Source organism: Staurois parvus, unplaced genomic scaffold, assembly GCF_062004578.1.
Source record: "Staurois parvus isolate SC_StPar_1 unplaced genomic scaffold, SC_StPar_1.0 ptg000227l, whole genome shotgun sequence".
NCBI lineage: Eukaryota > Metazoa > Chordata > Amphibia > Anura > Ranidae > Staurois > Staurois parvus.
Window position 1 is genome coordinate 379,066 of NW_028318023.1, and position 17,407 is coordinate 396,472.

At 39.3% G+C, this 17,407-nt stretch overlaps 1 protein-coding gene across 2 annotated transcripts in view; it reads right to left on the reverse strand.

The window, feature by feature from the left end:
- The window catches only part of PKD2 (polycystin 2, transient receptor potential cation channel), a 66,611-nt gene that overhangs the window by 19,928 nt on the left and 29,276 nt on the right, over nucleotides 1-17,407 (reverse strand). For both annotated transcript variants that reach the window (XM_089679558.1, XM_089679557.1), the window contains exons 5-10: nucleotides 14,498-14,722; nucleotides 13,138-13,366; nucleotides 12,629-12,799; nucleotides 9,256-9,437; nucleotides 3,877-3,997; nucleotides 1,727-1,825 (exon numbers count right to left, since the gene is read on the reverse strand). In XM_089679558.1, the coding sequence (XP_089535684.1) occupies nucleotides 1,727-1,825; nucleotides 3,877-3,997; nucleotides 9,256-9,437; nucleotides 12,629-12,799; nucleotides 13,138-13,366; nucleotides 14,498-14,722 (1,027 nt within the window). The remainder of the gene's footprint in view (nucleotides 1-1,726; nucleotides 1,826-3,876; nucleotides 3,998-9,255; nucleotides 9,438-12,628; nucleotides 12,800-13,137; nucleotides 13,367-14,497; nucleotides 14,723-17,407) is intronic.

Sequence of the window (17,407 nt, forward strand, 5' to 3'; positions counted from 1 at the left end):
AGAACAGCGTCATTTCAGGAGATAATTTACGAGGTCGTGTTTAGGGGCAGAATTATGGGTGTGGCAAGGTAGGGATTGGATGAGGCAACTGGTGGCGAATAACTCTTAACCTCCCTGGCGGTATGATTATTTCAGATTTTTGGTGCTGAAAGCGGTACCATTATTTTGCATGGAAATATGTAGTTTTTTTATTGTAGGCCTGTAATATTTAGGAATAACTCACTGAAATCTGTCCGAACAAGAGTCTATTAAACATCCCGGGTATGATAAAATTTGAGACACAAAATCATAAATTATAATTTAATAAATAATCATAAAAAATAATATAATAATAATACATTTAATTCAATAATATAATCAAACCAAAAACACTGAAATTTGAAATATAGCGCCAAGTTCGCACATCGCTGAGCAAAGTCGCAGAATTGTTTTCAGTGTCTGATGACGAATTTCCCCACAGATCATTATCACTCAATTCTGCAAGTGGTTCTGATTTACTATCACTGTTCTCTAGCCGGTCTAAAACCACTTTTGACCTAAAAGGGACGCTTTTTGGACGCCATGGACTTTTCTAAGTTTCCAGGCAGAAAGAACAGTCAAAATGCAGACAGGGCACAGGACAAAGCACTAGGGACAAAATGTATGTGAAATGGTTTGAAACAGCAATGTTTTACTATGTAAAATTCGTTTTGAAAAAAAATGAAATTTTTTTAAAATGTTCAAATTTCCCGCCGCCACCGGCGGCGCCCGTACGTCCCGACGTCACAGGGACCGGAACACAGAAGCCGGATGAGATGGCTGGAGACACTGCAGGGGACACATCGCGGGAGCGAAGGACAAGGTAAGCGCTGCAGGGACTCCCTGAGCAATGCCGCATGGTAAGCCCGAGTGTAGCTCGGGGTTACTGCTTTTGGTACAGAAACTTTACCCCGAGCTACACTCGGGAATACCGCCAGGGAGGTTAAGGCCTGCCTAGTAGTTCAGGACTTGAAATTTTAAGCCCTGTTATATATCCTTTTTTTTTGCAGAGGGAATATATAGACTGTGTGACCACAATATATCAACCCCCATACCTGGACCAAAGCTAGATATGCCATCTGTCAGGTAGAGTTAGCAAGAAATAAAATATACCATTATAGGAATAATCATTTACAATCGATGAACAGGCACAAAATGACAGCACAGACATGTTACGGCAGAAAAAAAACAACAAAAAAACAAGTGGTTCATTAAATCAGCCACTGATTTTTTTTTTAACCTTTTTTTTACCGGAGTATAAATTTATTTTTGTCCCAAGCATATTTAAATTTACAGTTGGTCGACTCACTACCTCTGCTTGAAGCCTGTTCCAAGCATCAACTACTATTTTCTAAGGTTAGTTTTGAACGGTCTTCCTGCTAGTTTGAGGGAATGTCCTCATGTTCTCGATTTCAGCTTCATACTGTAAATAATGCCCGCCTAAACCTTATTCATACAAGTGACAAAAATGTTGTAATACACATAATGACAAATAGCTGGTCTTTTTTGACGATTCCCATTCTTTCTGCTTGTTTAAGGATCAGAAAGATTTCAATTCCTCTTAACCATAATGAAATAAGGTGGAAGAAAAAATTACCATATGTACACTCTGTATATAAATCTATGTATACATCATCAAGGAGATGCATGTTAATTCAAATATATGCAAAATACAAATATGTCCTTGAAAAAATTTTTAGTAACTCACCTTTTTTATAAGATCAGCCAATTCCATTTCAGTTTTTTGCTGAGCCATATCAGTTTTCACTTCTGAATATGTGTCGCTGATGATGGCTAAAAACATGTTCTGTTGAAAAAAAAAAAATCAGAATATTTAGAAATAAAAAAAGGATTATAACAAATAAACCCAGCTCTAAAACGAAAACGGTAATATAAACCAAACCCTTAACATTTAACATAGGCCCAGTCCCTATTCCCAACCCGTATAATAAGTCCAACCTCCGAACTCCTCTTAAAAATATCAAACTCCATTTTTATAACATCAAGCCCTGGACATAACCCTAAACCCAGTCCCCACAAATACAGCAAAATATCCAGTGATCTTCTAGGAACCCAGAGGACTCTAAGCTTCCTGTTCAGGATGACAACAGAGTGCTTTGCTTCACTGAAATCTCACTCATGGTTGTCACTCCTGCTTGCGTGACTGCAGAACTCCATCTATCTTCACCTTCCCTGTCTCACTTTACGTGCATACACTGATTTATTTCCTAGCAAACCACTGCTGCTGCCAAACTACCAAAAACCCATGGAGCCGATTTGCTAAAACTGAGGAGTGCAAAATTTGGTGCATCTGTGCATGGTAGCCAATCAGCTTCTAACTTCAGCTTGTTCAATTAAGCTTTGACCAAAAAACTGGAAGCTAATTGATGTCTATTCAGAGTTGCACCAGATTTTGCACTTCCAAATGCTACAAAGGCTGGCCATACATTATACAATTTTCTGTCCAATTTCTGCCCAATTACCTTTAGATTTACCTTCAACTATGTAGTGCAAGAGCTTGCCTAATTGGATACAATTGAAAGTGTTGTTAGGTTTGACCTCTTATTATATGGTTTTTGGTAATTCTAAACCAAAAATCTCAAGAAAATTGAATAAAATGTATGGCCAGTGCAACTCAGCCCTTTTATGTGTAGAAAAAGAGGTTTGGTCATTGGGACTAAACCTCCTAACTACATGGACCTTGGAAGAGTAACTCCCCTCTTAGCAGATATGACTTAATATAAAGTAGATAATCTGTATTCAAATGTTGATGTAATTTGCAATTCTTCAAAAGAGAAAATTCTTAACCATTAGTTTGAAAACACATTTGTGCTAAATAATGTTTTCAGAATTATTGCAGTGGTTTAAAAAAAGCATATCAACGTGAAAAAAACATATATGAATAATGCCACCTAAGATTGAAAAAAGGTAATTAAACACATACAAAAGAGCCCTCAAAGTCAATGATGCGGTTTCCTTCCATTGAGAAGTTTGCATAACGTAATAAAGATCAGCAAAGTAGGTAAACTGTATCCTGTTCATGGGGTTATACCACTGTTTGCTTTGCCACTACTTCTGAAGATGAGAAAACTATTTAGAATGATATTTTCCTCCTCTTTTATGATCAGGATTCTTTGTTATAAAACTATAATGATCTGAGAATTTCTGGATTCAGAGACATCAAACTCCAGGCTAAAAAACTGGGGAAACAGCCAACTAAGTTCAGTCCTGTGTTTGATTGGCTGTAGCAGAGGGCAGGGGAGACAACAGGGCTCTAACAGAGTCTGATGTCTTCATAAAGAGACCCTGTCACCTGGCTGTGCTATCACATAGAAGACTTGTTAGCTCCTTTATGATAGCAATAAAGCTTAATGAAAAAAATAGGCGTTTTAGCATTAAAAAAATGTAATAAAAGCAACCCCGTTGTCCAGCACACACACACAAATGTAAAGATGTGCGTAGGGTGCACATATATATGTACACAGTGATTGTACCACATGTTTTGTTTCACCACGAACATCGTAGTGAGAGCAATCATTTTAGGACCATTATTCACAGTTAACTCTAAACTGATGAGCTGTAAAAGCTTTTAAAAGCATCACCTATGGACAATTTTGTGTGCTGTAGTTTTTCACCATTTCAAGGGTGCAAAAAGTTTTAAGGCATGAAATATCTGGTATCTATTACCTGTCACAATCCCATATTTTATCACAAAATTGGGGAATAAATTGTGTTTGCGTGCATTACATTTTCTAGCAAAAATATCCTAATTTTACTGTGTGTATGCAAAAATGAAAATATTACTGCAGACACGAAGTAGTTGAACAACAGAACAAACCTAGAGACTATTACACATACCAAAAGTATGAAGAACATAAAAAAGACAAAAGATGAAAAATAGATGGGCCCCAATATTCGATCTGCTTCCTCGACCTTGGTAAAATCAAAATCTCCCAGAATAAGACGAAACTGGGTAAAGCTAAAATAGAAAAACAAAATTAGTAGTGGGTTCCAGTTAAAGTCTATACTAGTACTAAACTAGTAATTACAAGAAAATGAATAATAGATACATGCACATTTATATTCCTAGATTGTAAGCTCCAAGGAGCAGGGCCCTCGAACCCCTCGTGTATCGCATTGTATTGTTATTGTACTGTCTCGTGTATTGTCTCCCATTGTAATGTACAGCGCTGAGTGAACTGTTGGCGCTATATAAATACTGTATAATAATAATAATGTTACCCCTTTTTTCAAAACGAATTCAGTGCGGTTAATGTCAAAGTAATAAAATTACATAAAGGGATCCATGTAAGAAAAAAAAATCTGCAGCATGTTGTATGAATTCACACAGGCACAGTGAATCTTCGTTGTTTATTTCCTACAAACGTCAGCACTATGTACTAGTAATGATGACGTATTTTTCCTGCATTACCACAAACAGAAAAAATACCTTATTATTGCCACTAGATGTCGCTGATGATCCTCGGGAATAAATGCATGATAATTATGGTAAAGAGTTGTTGCACCTCTGCAAATGATTGACAGATTCTTACAGCAATTGATTTTATACATATACCCCTTAAGTGTCAGAAAGCATGAGCACAGAAAGTAAAGAACAGAGGCTTCAGAGACCCTTATATAAATGATTCTAAAAGCTTGCTCATATGGGATGAGAGTATCTAAGTTTTATCTTGTAGGAAGTGTGGTCTGGCTGGCAGCGTATTGCGCTTTTACTTGCGGAGCACAGTTTACATTTTCTTGTTATTATTGTGTTAACAGTGTCAACAGTGTGACGTATCATTGTTTTCCATGCACTGTGGCTCAGCTACGGTGCATATATACAGACAAAACAGAGCTGCGGGTGAGCTGTAGCACGGGATGGAAAACTGCAGACATATTGCAGTTAAAGTGTGAGCACAATATATAGAAAACAAATATTCCACAAGTGTGAACAAGCCCTAAGGTAGACGTTCTTAACCAGGGTTCTGTGGAACCTTAGGTTTCCTTCTGTGTCTACTAGGGATTTCAGAGTCAGCAGTCCCACTGACCACCAATGCAAAGGGGCAATTTTTACCCAGCCATCAACATAGGGTGTTGCTTCTACATGGACCACTAGTATTAGAGGATGCCACAATTTTACTGTCTGCGTTTCTTTTCTGTTAATATTTAACTTCAAGATTATTACTGAAAATAATGTTTTCAAGAGCGAGGGTTGTTAAATGATGCTCTCTGGGTGTCAAATACATTATGCACGCCAAATGATTCAGTCTGTTATTTAACCACTTAAGAGTCATCCCATAGTAGATATACTGCTACAGGGTGGCTCTGCTGTGCAAAATCACGTAAAAATATGTGATTTTGTATTTCTGGGTAGCGGGGGCGCGGTTACCGCCCTATCCACGCCGCTATTGGCTGCTGGAAATGTCAATCATTGGGTCCCACTTGGTGATCGTCGGTATGGCTGAGAGGGGAGAGATCTGTGTGTAAACAAACACAGATCGCTCTCCTGTCAGCATGGACATGCTGCTTTGTATCTCTCTGCACAGCAGAGAGATACAAAGCAGCACGTCTCCCAAGTAAAACATACACAGCACACAGTTAACCCTTTGATCGCCCCAGATGTTAACCCCTTCCTGCCCAGTGTAAATAGCACAGTGTCAGTGCTTTGTATTTGCCACTGACACTAATGCAGTGATCAGTACTGTTAATCAGTTCTCACCCAGTGTCAGAATGCCAGCCGCAATCCAGCAGTCCTGCTAAAATTCACTGATCGCTGCCATTATTCGTATAAAAAAAAAAATCCCAGTATATATTCCGCCATTTGTAAACGCTATAAAACTTTCACGTAAACCAATTAATATACACTTATTGGTATTTTTTTTAGCAGACATGTAGCAGAATAAATTTCGGCCTAAATTTATGACGAAATTGGATTTTTTTCAATTTTTTTACTGGATATGTTTTATAGCAAAAAGTCAAAAAAACAAAAAAGACTTTTATATCACTTTCAAGTAGAACTGAAGGAAAAAAAAACCTTTTCATTCTCGATATATGTTAAATATCGTGACACTTATATTATTTAAGTGTCTGTCTTTAGGCGTTTGAGGTAAAGTGTTCTAGTGCCAGGCTGATTTAAAACAGTGTGACTTTTATTTAATTCACACTTGGCATCAACATAAAATGAATACAAAAGATAAAATAAAATACAGAGTAAAATATAACAAAAGTTGTAGATTATGGAAAAAGAAATAAGCTTTGGAGAAATGTCTAATCTCTTGCTTGTTCTATGACAAGTGTTTCAGTCTTGGCAAGGAAGACAACAGGTGTATCAAGGCTTTGCAGGCCTTAAGAAAACAAAAATGTCAGCTGTATAATGTATTGATGTATGAGTGTGAGTGAGTGTATGTGTCTGTCTATCTCTAAGGCACATCTTATATATATTTTACCAGACCAACCCACTAAACAGTTATTTCCTAATTCAGTGTGAGCTAAATGAGTAAAACCCTTTTTTGTACTTCTTCTAAACTTATACTCTTAGTGTCCATATATGTAAACCTTCTAAACTTATACTCTTAGTGTGACGTTATCTTCAAACCTCTTAGACGACAGAAATACATGATACTGTTATATGATATACAATGGCTTCACATATCTTTAGAAAGGGACAATTGATCACATAAATGCATATTACCAACAATTGATACTAAACTTATCACACACTATTCCTAACTAATAAATGAATTATATGAAATAATTATCCAACTAACTATATTATAGATTAGACATGATTTTCTTTATAAAAGACATATACTTTCTTTGTTCTACTGCATATCAATATCTTTTTACATTCCAATTGCTATTCTTAAAACTAAGCTTATGACCTGCTGACCTCTTAGACATGAATATACCATGGTTCATCTTTAACACCTGTTTTCAAAGCCATCATACACACGCAAAGTTAAAAATGTACTAGCTCAATGACTTTGCTGTCATTTTGAAGGATATGAAAAGATACAGACGTCTGTTTTATGGTGAATTAATTTCTTACAATATAATAGGAGAGGATTTATGCCTTGTCAGTTTTTTGCCATCAATGTCCCATTGGGCAGATTTCCCTACACTTCCAGTCTCAGTCTCAATAGGAAATGAGAGGAAACCCCTGGAAGTTGAAAGAATGAAGATTTCTCCTTGAGGCTGATTCACACCGTTGCGACTTGTCGTGCGATTTGACCATTCCAAATGGCACAAGTCGCACCCTATTGCCGGCAATGGGATCGATCAAATCTGTGCAGTTGCACCGATTTTGAAAGTAATTCCTGCACTCTTTGGTGATGTCAGGTGTGACTTGCATAGACATTTGGGCAACTTCATGCAAGCGCCACCTAAAATCACACGAACCTGCAGCTTTGAAATTGTGCTGATTCAAGTGAAGTAGCTCGATTTCAAAGTCCCATTCAGTGTGACATTCAGGGCTTATTCCTGCTCTAGTGACTACTCAAAATTTGGGATTTTCCATCATTTCCACTTTTGGTAATAATAGTCAGCAGGACAAATAGGGTAAATCTCTTTAATTGGGGCAAAGACAGCAATAAAAACCTCACAGGGATTCTAATCCCTCCAACTCTATAAAAAAAAACAATTAAAAAAGCCTGCCTTCAGTTATACTTTAAAGTAAACAGAAGAAAATTTGAACTGGCCCCTGAAAACCACTCTCAAAAGGACAAGAAAAAAAATTTTTTTTCTAACTTGGTTCTCATTTCTGGATTAATTTTAGGACCAATTGGGCCTATTTTCCCCTTGTTCATTTTCCTGTAGAAATTTGCTGCATTTCCAAGTCTTTCTACGAGGCTGGTGGCTATGCACTTCAGACAGTGAAAATATAGGCCCAATAACACCAAGTATGCATTGCCATGTGCGGAGCAAAGCAGATGCATAGGTTTGAATGGACCCTATATATTTTAAAACTTCATGTACCATTTACTTTATCACACTGATAACTATTTGATACCTTTTAGAACATGATGTACTGAGTTGACTTTACTAGGAATAAAAAAAAAACAGATTTGCTTCTGTCACACAACACTTCCTATTTGTGATCCCACACACAGACCAATAGTGATAGACCGCCAACCACAATATTGCAGCATGTGTGCACAACACAAACCCGAGCCAATCACTTGTTTACTTCGATAATGCTTCTACATGACAACACATTTGGCTGCACATTTTGTTTACCCCGATTCACAATTTTTTTTACTTCTGCTACAAATCAAAATGTTTTTAGAACTTTCTTCTCTATACCAAGAATTTGTTTTTTAAATAACTTCTATAGTACCGTGTAAGTCGCAATTTACTGCTTTATCTACAAATTCTGGAATGCTTTGAGTTTGTCTCTTAACTGGCAGCAGTTTAGGAATGCTGTCTTCCAAGACTGAAACATCAATGAGATCTAAAGAGAGAATGAGGCCATAGGTACAACCTATGCAGTCCAGCGGGCTGAACAAAAAAAAAAAAAAAAGTAAGGAGCTCAAGAGGAGGTCTCTGTACAAACGATGCAACGTTAGTGCAGCGATCTCCCCGCTAAACGTATGTGCTCTGACAGGGAGGCTCCCCCCACCAGAACATACCAGTCAGCGCTCGCAGCCACTGGCTGAAAGTGCTGATCAGATGCCAATCAGCTTTTGGTTTTACAGAAAGTTTGTTTGACAGAAGCCAGCCGTGAGATCGGCTTCTGTCAAAGAAGGACCTATAGACACAGGCTGAATATCAGCCGGGATCTGCTGTACCGGCTGATTTCTGACAATATTCGGCCCCTGCATATGGGACTTTAGTAGTACCAGCTGCAGGCTTCCATTGTGCAAGCTTGGAATTAGAGGCATCTGTACAAATCACTTCACTGCTCTACAAACACAGGACACACCACAAGGAGGCAATAGGAGATAATTATCAAGATGACCAGCATGTTACAATCTGACTGTACACTCCCTTTTAGAATTATTAAAATAGTGCTTTGTGATGGCCTTCGCAAACTTTCAATTCAATTTAATTAAATTAGGCAGGACCTTGCACTGTACCATTGTTGGTAGACCTAAAGGAGATTGTACAATCAGACTATAATGTGTATGGGACAGCATAAGAAATTGTAAACATTCAGGAGTGGGATGGTTTTACTTCAATCTGCTGCGAAGTATGACTGTGTATGGATATTGATACAACTGGTCCCCCCAAGTTACTTACATACAGTCCTGGAATGTACTGAAGTCATCAACCTGGGTGCCAAACACAAGGTAAGCAAATTGGGCATATGCCAAAAATATGATGAAAAACATGATGGAGAAGCCCAAGATATCCTTGGCACAGCGAGACATAGTTGTAGACAATTGGGTCATAGTTCTGTTGAAGTTCACAAACTTGAAGAGCTGTCAAGAGTATAAGAATCTGTTAGACACGCTGTTACATTCTAAAAACACACATCACTAGGCGTTCATTAGGTGTCTGAAACAAGCATACAGAGGCAGTGGTAACCCAACTGTGCTTTATCTCATTCCACTGTGCTGAGAACCTATAGCCAGGCACATTTTCTACATCTTCCTAATACAGCTTTATTTCTGGAGCCATTTGCTGAAGAGACTGAACGCACTAAACGTCTCCACAGGACGAATGGGCCAGCAGGTATGCAATTATTGCACACGGGGATCAACATCACTGCAGTATTTTACTTATAAAATGTAATAACCTTCTTCTCTTACAGGCAAGCCTTAGTTGAATCTGCTTTCTGTGATGACAGGGTCGCTTTAAATTGGTATTCCCAAAGCTGATGGTATTACACGCATGCAAGCACTCCTGCTACAGTACATAGCACTTTTCCCCACAACAGTTAATCAGAAAGATGCATTCACAACATACCCTCAGGTTGCTGACTAGACAATGAAGGAATAGCAGCAGGTCATCACAATTTTCACTCTTCCGGACATCCAGCTCCAGTAATTGAGTGACAGCAGTGCACAATGTATTAGGGCCTGACAGGGTCTCTCCATTCTGAGCCCTATGTGAGGCATTACAGGAAACTACAGATGCAGTCACTATGAATAAGGCTACACGTCGAAAGGCGTAAGCCCTGTATTATTCTGTACCGAACCTGGATTAATAAACTCATTTATTGCCGAATATCGAGCTGCTGGCTTCTTTTTATCTACAGACACGTATTAAAAATACATTTACATTGTTTTTCAGTGTATCATTTATATTAGGGATGCACCAAAATTTCAGTGGCCGAAACATTATGGCCAAAACACCCCTATCGGTTGTTGGCTGAAATGAAAAAAAAAAAAAAAAAAGCAGGTGCTGAAAAAACCCCGCCCCTTGCCTCCGCCCGCTGTTGCTGACCTTACCTGAGAAACCATCGATCCCGGCACTGGGCATAGAAATGAGTGATGGCCGCCACTCATCTCTATGCCCTTGAAGGACCAGAGCGATGTCCCTTCCCGTTCCAGCCATGTTTTTTTTTTTAAAGCACTAGATCATTGCTTTTTTTTGATCTAATGCTTTACATTGTAGAGAAGAGATGTGGGGTCTTATTGACCCCATAGCTCTCCATAAAGAGGACCTGTCACTAATTAGTTCTATCATGCATGCATTTCTTGTGAGAAGAATAAAAGTGATTAATTTTTTTTAAAGGGACAGTGCAAAAAAAACCCCCAAAAAACATTAGATTAAAAAAAAAAAAAAAAAAAAAAAAGAAGAAGGAGCTCAACGTGCCCCCGTCCTCCCGTAGTAGTGAATGCATACGTAGACCTTGCCCACATATGTAAACGGTGTTCAAACCACACACGTGAGGTATCGCCACGAACGTCAGAGCAAGATTAATAATTCTCACACTAGACCTCCTCTGTAACTTTACACTGCTAACCTGTAGAAATTTTTAAAGCATCACCCATGGACATTTTTAAGTACCGCAGTTTCACGCCATTCCACGAGCGTGCGCAGTTTTAAAACATGACATGTTATGAGTATCTATTTACTCGCCATAACATCCTCTTTCATATTTTACAAAAAAAATTGGGGTATAGTTTGTTTTTTTTTAAATTGATGTATTTTTTTCCAAAAAATATATTCATTTTTAAAAACTGCGCATTTTGGTTGTCAGCCAAGTGCATTTTGAATTTTCGTTTTCAGTTTAGGCACCAGAATTTTCATTTCGGTGCACCACTAATTTATGTTCATTAAAGGAGAAGTATGGGCAAAGCACTTTTTGGCCATACTTCTCCTGTGTGTCACAGGAGTGCACTTAGTTCTGCACTCCTGTGACACGGATTCAGCCGACACCGGGCTAAAGTCATAACTGAGCACACTGCTCCAGGTCAGTCTGCCTCCTTCGAACCCCAATCCACACACATGGTAATGGTCCGGTTAGCATCTCAGTAAGTATACAAACATTGTTGGATGATCGAACACTGATGTGTTAGAAAATCCGGTACTTTTTTCAATCTTCTTCTGATAAGAACATCACAGCATACACAAACAGGGTTTGGTGGTTACCGCGTTTCACACGCAAAGCGCTTACTGATTACACACAGCGCTAACTCATAACACAGGCTAAAGTCAGCTGTCAGTTGACGTCACACAGCTGCTCCAGAGTCTGCTGGGATCTCAACAATAATGTCGGGATCCACCCAGATGCCTGACCAGCAGCTGGCTCAGTGTCAGGGCTTTGTCCTTGGCAGAAGCGTTGGAGACCTGGCACCCCTGCCAGTACCTTGCATTGCCGCAGAAGTTCACATCGGCTCAAATTTGGCGCCAAATGGCCTTTATACGGAAGCCCTGAACTACTCTCAGGTGCTGGTTGATCTCTGGCTTCCCAGTACCTTGTTCCTGTGCTATCCTGATTTGTGATTTCCTGTTAACGACTCGGCTTGCTCCTGGACCTGTCTGCTCTGTTTAACCCCGACCTGACCCCGGCTTGTCTAATGGATCTTCTCTCCTGCTCTGTGTATGACCTTGGCTATCCCGGTTGACTACATCTGCTCTGGTCCACACCTGGCACCCGACCTTGGCTCGAACTGGTTATCCAGTTTCCTGGAAGGCTTGCATACCACGCACAGGCGCCACTGCCTGCAGACCCCATCTCAGCGCATCAGCCGTGCTCCTGGGTGGATCACCAAACAAGCACTCCCACAGGCAACCTGTGCTACTCTGGGCCTGACTCCTGCTGTCCCACCTTCAGGGGAGTCTGGAACTTAGCTGCAAGGGAAGCCCTCTCTCCATTGGCCTCTGTCACCAGGTACTTGATACTCAGCCTCTCAACGCCTTGCTGAGGCTGAGCCAGCTGCTCCTGCCCCATGTACAACCTGGCACTCCAGTGAGCGCTGGAGGGGAAGAGCAGTGACTGAAAGTCTCCAATCTGTGCTCAAGAGTGGACCTCAGAACTGAGCAATCAGCAGCCTTTGATTGCCCAGTTCTCTATGTAGAGCCGGCAGGGGACAGCTACAGCTTGAATTGGTGGTGCAGCCATCTAGGGAAGTAGGTTTTTTTTTTACCCTCCTTCTTTTAAAGAGGATTTTTTTTTTAATTTAATGAATTTATACCACAAGTAAAGCATATTAAGATTTACCTTAACCCAAGCAAAGAACACAGTCACAGCAACAATACTGTTGAACTGACTTTGCCAGTAAGCCAGAGATTCAAAGTTTGGAAATGAATTCATGTCTGCCAGGAGTCTATTGAGCGGTCCTTCCACAGACGTCATTCTGTATAAGCCAATTGCCACTGCCACCAAGGAGAACTGCAGGTGAGACAGAAAAGACAAGTATGCTCAAACCTCTGAGTCATATGGATGGACAGACAGACATGTAATGTAGCGATCTTCAATTGTTTCTGTTTAATATATTACGGCCCCATGTATTAAAGTGTCAGATCTGGCAACCTGGTCTATAAATACAGGGCGTGATCGTGTGTGTGTGCCCATTTCATAGCAACCAAGAATTACTGTAGTTATTAGGACAAAAGTCATACAATGTCAGGTGACAAACTATAGCTACATTGCATCTATGCAATCAATGTATTTAAGATGTGTAAAGAAAAGTCTCAAAAACTCTCTAGCCTGTCAGTTGTTATACCTACCACAATGATGACAATATCGAGACAGTTCCAAAGGCTTCGGAAGTAGTGCAGGCGATGAATACGGATCTCTAGGAACTCCTCCACCACGTAGTAAAGTATAAAGAGAAAGAAAGCAATTTCACAGGCAGCCAGAAAATAGTCAAATGTGGAAATGTAATGGATTAACTTTACTGTCTGAAAGTGCCAAGATGTGACCAAGCCACCGGTAGCTGGGAATTCCACCAATAACCTACATGACAAAAACATTATTGGCGTCATATTAGCTCTATTCAAAAAATAATATAAAGCAGTTCTGTAATTAGATTTCTTACATCAGAAAGAATCAAAATGCCATTTGCTTTTCAAGTAAATAAACAAAATATGATACTTTGGAAAAAAGACACAGCTAATTGACATGGATACACTTCTAGTATCATACACTATTTAGAAAGAAATATACTGGTTGTAGACTGAACAAAACACACTTAAATCTGATCTACCAAGCCAATTAAAATACATATACAACATTACAACTCATTTAGTTTGTGTAATCTAAATATAAAAATCTCAGAAGATTGTTAAGGATTTACATTGCAGCCAGAGACTAGTGTATTTTAGTGGGGCCCGTCTGTACAATATTTTGACAGCTCTCCAGGTCTGTCACCCACTGGACTTATAGAATACAATCAGCAGGAAAACAAAAGCCAGACTGCATCCATGTAGTATAAAGTAGGGGTCTCCAAACTTCTCAGTATGGGGGTCTCATCATATGTTTAAGAAATATTTGCAGCCTGAAAAAAATGTGTTTTAAAAATGAATGAATAAACCTTCACATCAGAAAGTCCCCCCATCACACCAGAAGCCCTGTTTCACATCATAGTCCCACTTTCACATTAGTCCTGTTCTACCTTACAACCTGAACCACAGCAGCAGCATGGCACAGGGTGGAGGCTGAGCTTTTCGACAGAGGACAGTCCTCTTCTGTATGCTGGGGCGGTCCTGGTTGTTGCGAACCTGGATCAACGGCATCATTGGTTTTGGTGCTAGTGGCCATCCTAGCTGCATCATGGAGACACATGACACAAATATGGGACAAGTGCTGTGAACACTTATACTGGGTTCTAGTTTGGAAATCCCTGATGTAGAGTACAGTTTTGAACAAAAAGCAGACGTGTGCTGCTGTGGATCGGAGTTCATGCAGCCTGTTCATTTTCAGGTTGGCACTTTTGCAACATTTAGTATAATGCTGTGAATAAAAGCCAGGAATAAGATTTTATGAGTTTCTTTTCCATCCAGGCTGACAATTACTGTCAGATAAAAGCCACTAATTCACATCATATATTTTTCCTGACACGCCATTTAACATTTGCGTTAAACATACCTCACAATGCAGAATAGGTTAATATTTGCATTGTAAACAGAGAAATCAGTAAACACTGCTCGGGTGCCTCTGTCCAGCCACATGCTTTTCTTTAAAGTTGCAATCTGCGCAGCAGCCTCTTCTCTCTCTCTGGACAGGTCCAAGTAATAACCAGAACCACTATATATGGCAAGGAGGCCCCACTGGCTGCTGCCATTTAAGTCCTTTTCTTTGGTGTATGTCCAGCTAAAAGGAATCAGAAATACAGAATATAGTTGTAATGAAATCTGTAATATCTTTAAAACAATATTCTCATGCTACAGAAAATTGCTATGGATTCTAGATGATCCATTATGGGCAAGGATCTTAGAAAATGCCTTAGCTCTACATACTATCTACATTCTATGTAGTAGTAAAATATAAGTAAAATTCCACTGGTCCACTCTACATCTGATCATACAAAATCATTTGAAACACTGGTCTCTTCAGATCAGTCAATCGAGGGCTTTTTGCAGAGGATGCAGCAAGTGTACAGACATTAAATCATTTCCCAATCCAAGTTTTCATCTTATGACTATGGGTATCCAATGGGGCACTTTCTGGGTGTAAAAGTTTCTACGGTGTAAGCTACTTTGCAAACACCTATCTGGTTGCTCTACAAAATTAGTCTACCAAATGTTCCAAAAGGTAAAATGGAGCTTTAGCCAAAAAGGTTTTTCCCACTTTTGGGCAGAATAGGGAATAAAGTATAACTAAAGGCAAACATCTTTTACATTTTGGATAAAAGTGGAGAGGGATTAGAACCCGTCAGTTTTTATTTTTGTCTGTGTCCCCATTAAGGAGAATCATCCTCTCTATTTGTCCTGTTTACCATTATCATTGAAAGTGAAAAAAAGAAACCCTCAAATTATGGGTTGCCCCCAGAAAAGTAATAGAGGGGAAATCTTCCAATGGGGACACTAGTTCTGGTGTCCTAGGGGTTCCCCAAGGAATTCCCTTAATTTGCAGATTTTTCTTCTTACTTCCTGTTTGGCTATGGGACAGAAAGGGAAGGTAAATCTCCGCAATGGGACACAGATGGTGAAAAAAACAATCTGCTGGGTTATAACCCTCCCTAGTTCAATACAAAATAAAAAAAACAAACTTTGCCTATAGTTCTACTTTAAACTTCTATCTTGTTCTTATTTCTGCCCCCTTTCCCTGACATTTTCCCCAGGAAGTAAATAAGGAAAAATCCCCAACGGGGAAAACAGAAAACAACACAAACCTAAAATTGCTTGGCTAAATAGAGGTTAGGCAAAAAAAAAAAAAAAAAAGTTAACTTATGATCCCCTTCCCCATTCAGAGACAACTCTTGTTATCTCCTACCCATTACCTCAATTATCAATGGGCACCAGCACAAAGATACGGTTTCAAAACTGGACATACTACTACAAAGTAAACCAGTGTATGGCCACTCTATAAATTAATAATAGAATGGTTGCCTTATCCTATTTGCTAATATTCTGGTGACATCGGGTGCAACTTGGCATGCAATTTGCATGACATGCGACTTGCAAATCGTATGCCAAGTCGCACCCTATTGTCCGCAATTAGAGCGGTCAAATCGGTGTGGTGCCGACCGATTTCTAAAACAGTACATGTACTACTTTTGGTGCGATTTGCCTAGACATCTGTATCAGATGTCTTGCAAATCGCACCTGAAATCTGCATCTCACCCGACTTTAAAATCGTGCATCTTCACTGTGAGTCGCACAATTTCAAAGTCGGCTTGATGTGACCGGGGGGTTATACGGGAGTCATCTAGCAGGTTAATCTTCCCGCAAGCAAGTTGCAGACACAACCCTGACTACTGTGAAGAAAGGATGATGAAGGATGAAGCTGTAAAAGCAGGCCTTCACTCAAAAATAAAAATGGCATTTATCCTCCTCCCCAAACACTTTTGGTTTTTTCCTTTTTAAGTCCTCATGCACACTGGATGTTTTTACAACTGCTGTTTTTGGTGTTTTTTTTTCCTACAGCCAGTAAACTCCCCAGCATGTTATCCTATGTGTTCACATAGTCTTTAATCAGTGTTTTTTGGATGGGGCGTTTTCTGGCTGGAAAAAAAAAAAACAGAACTAGTGTGTTTCTAGAGGAGTTTTTTAGCTGTAAAATTGCTCTAACGCTGAAAAATGCAGCAAACCAGCATTTTTTGAGCAAAAATATTTTTCTTTTGGTGTAAAAACTGCAAACGTGTAAAAAGGTGGCTAAATGCAAAAACACTGAAAACTTGCATTTTTAATGTGACTTTACATATCTAATGCTACCAGCGTTAATAAAATGACCAGTGTGCATGGAGCCTTGGGAGTAGGTATCTTTTTTTTGACAGGGACTTGCTCCCATTTCCTAATTTTTCACTCAGACAAGAATTATGTCACTCACCCAATCTCCCCCCCCCCCCCCCCCCGCCTCCTGGGACACATCACTGTTCAAGGTTACTCCACATATATTGATTTCTTTTATTTCCCTGATGAAGAGAAAGACGAAGTTTTTTCACTTTGAAACACATTAGGTGACCTGACCCCACCCCTTCAAACATCAGAAAAATTATTGTGAGTTTTCGGTTTAGATTGTTCCCCCAACTGTGGGACAGGTTTACGTGTTAGATACAAATCATGTGAAACAGAAACCTAACTTGGTGTTCATATGTTTTATCTACAAAAAAATGTTTTGAAGATACTAAAATGTTGTTATTTTTATATCTTTATTTTTTGCCTGATAAAGTTCCTGGGGTGGTTTTCTACTTTTTGTGTACTATGAATCTGGAGGTACTTTATTATCTGGTCACCTCCATTGATTCTTTAGATCTATAAAACAATAGGTAAACCAATACTTCTAACAATATGAATACAAATACCTGATTTTTACCTAATATTGTTATGACTTGAT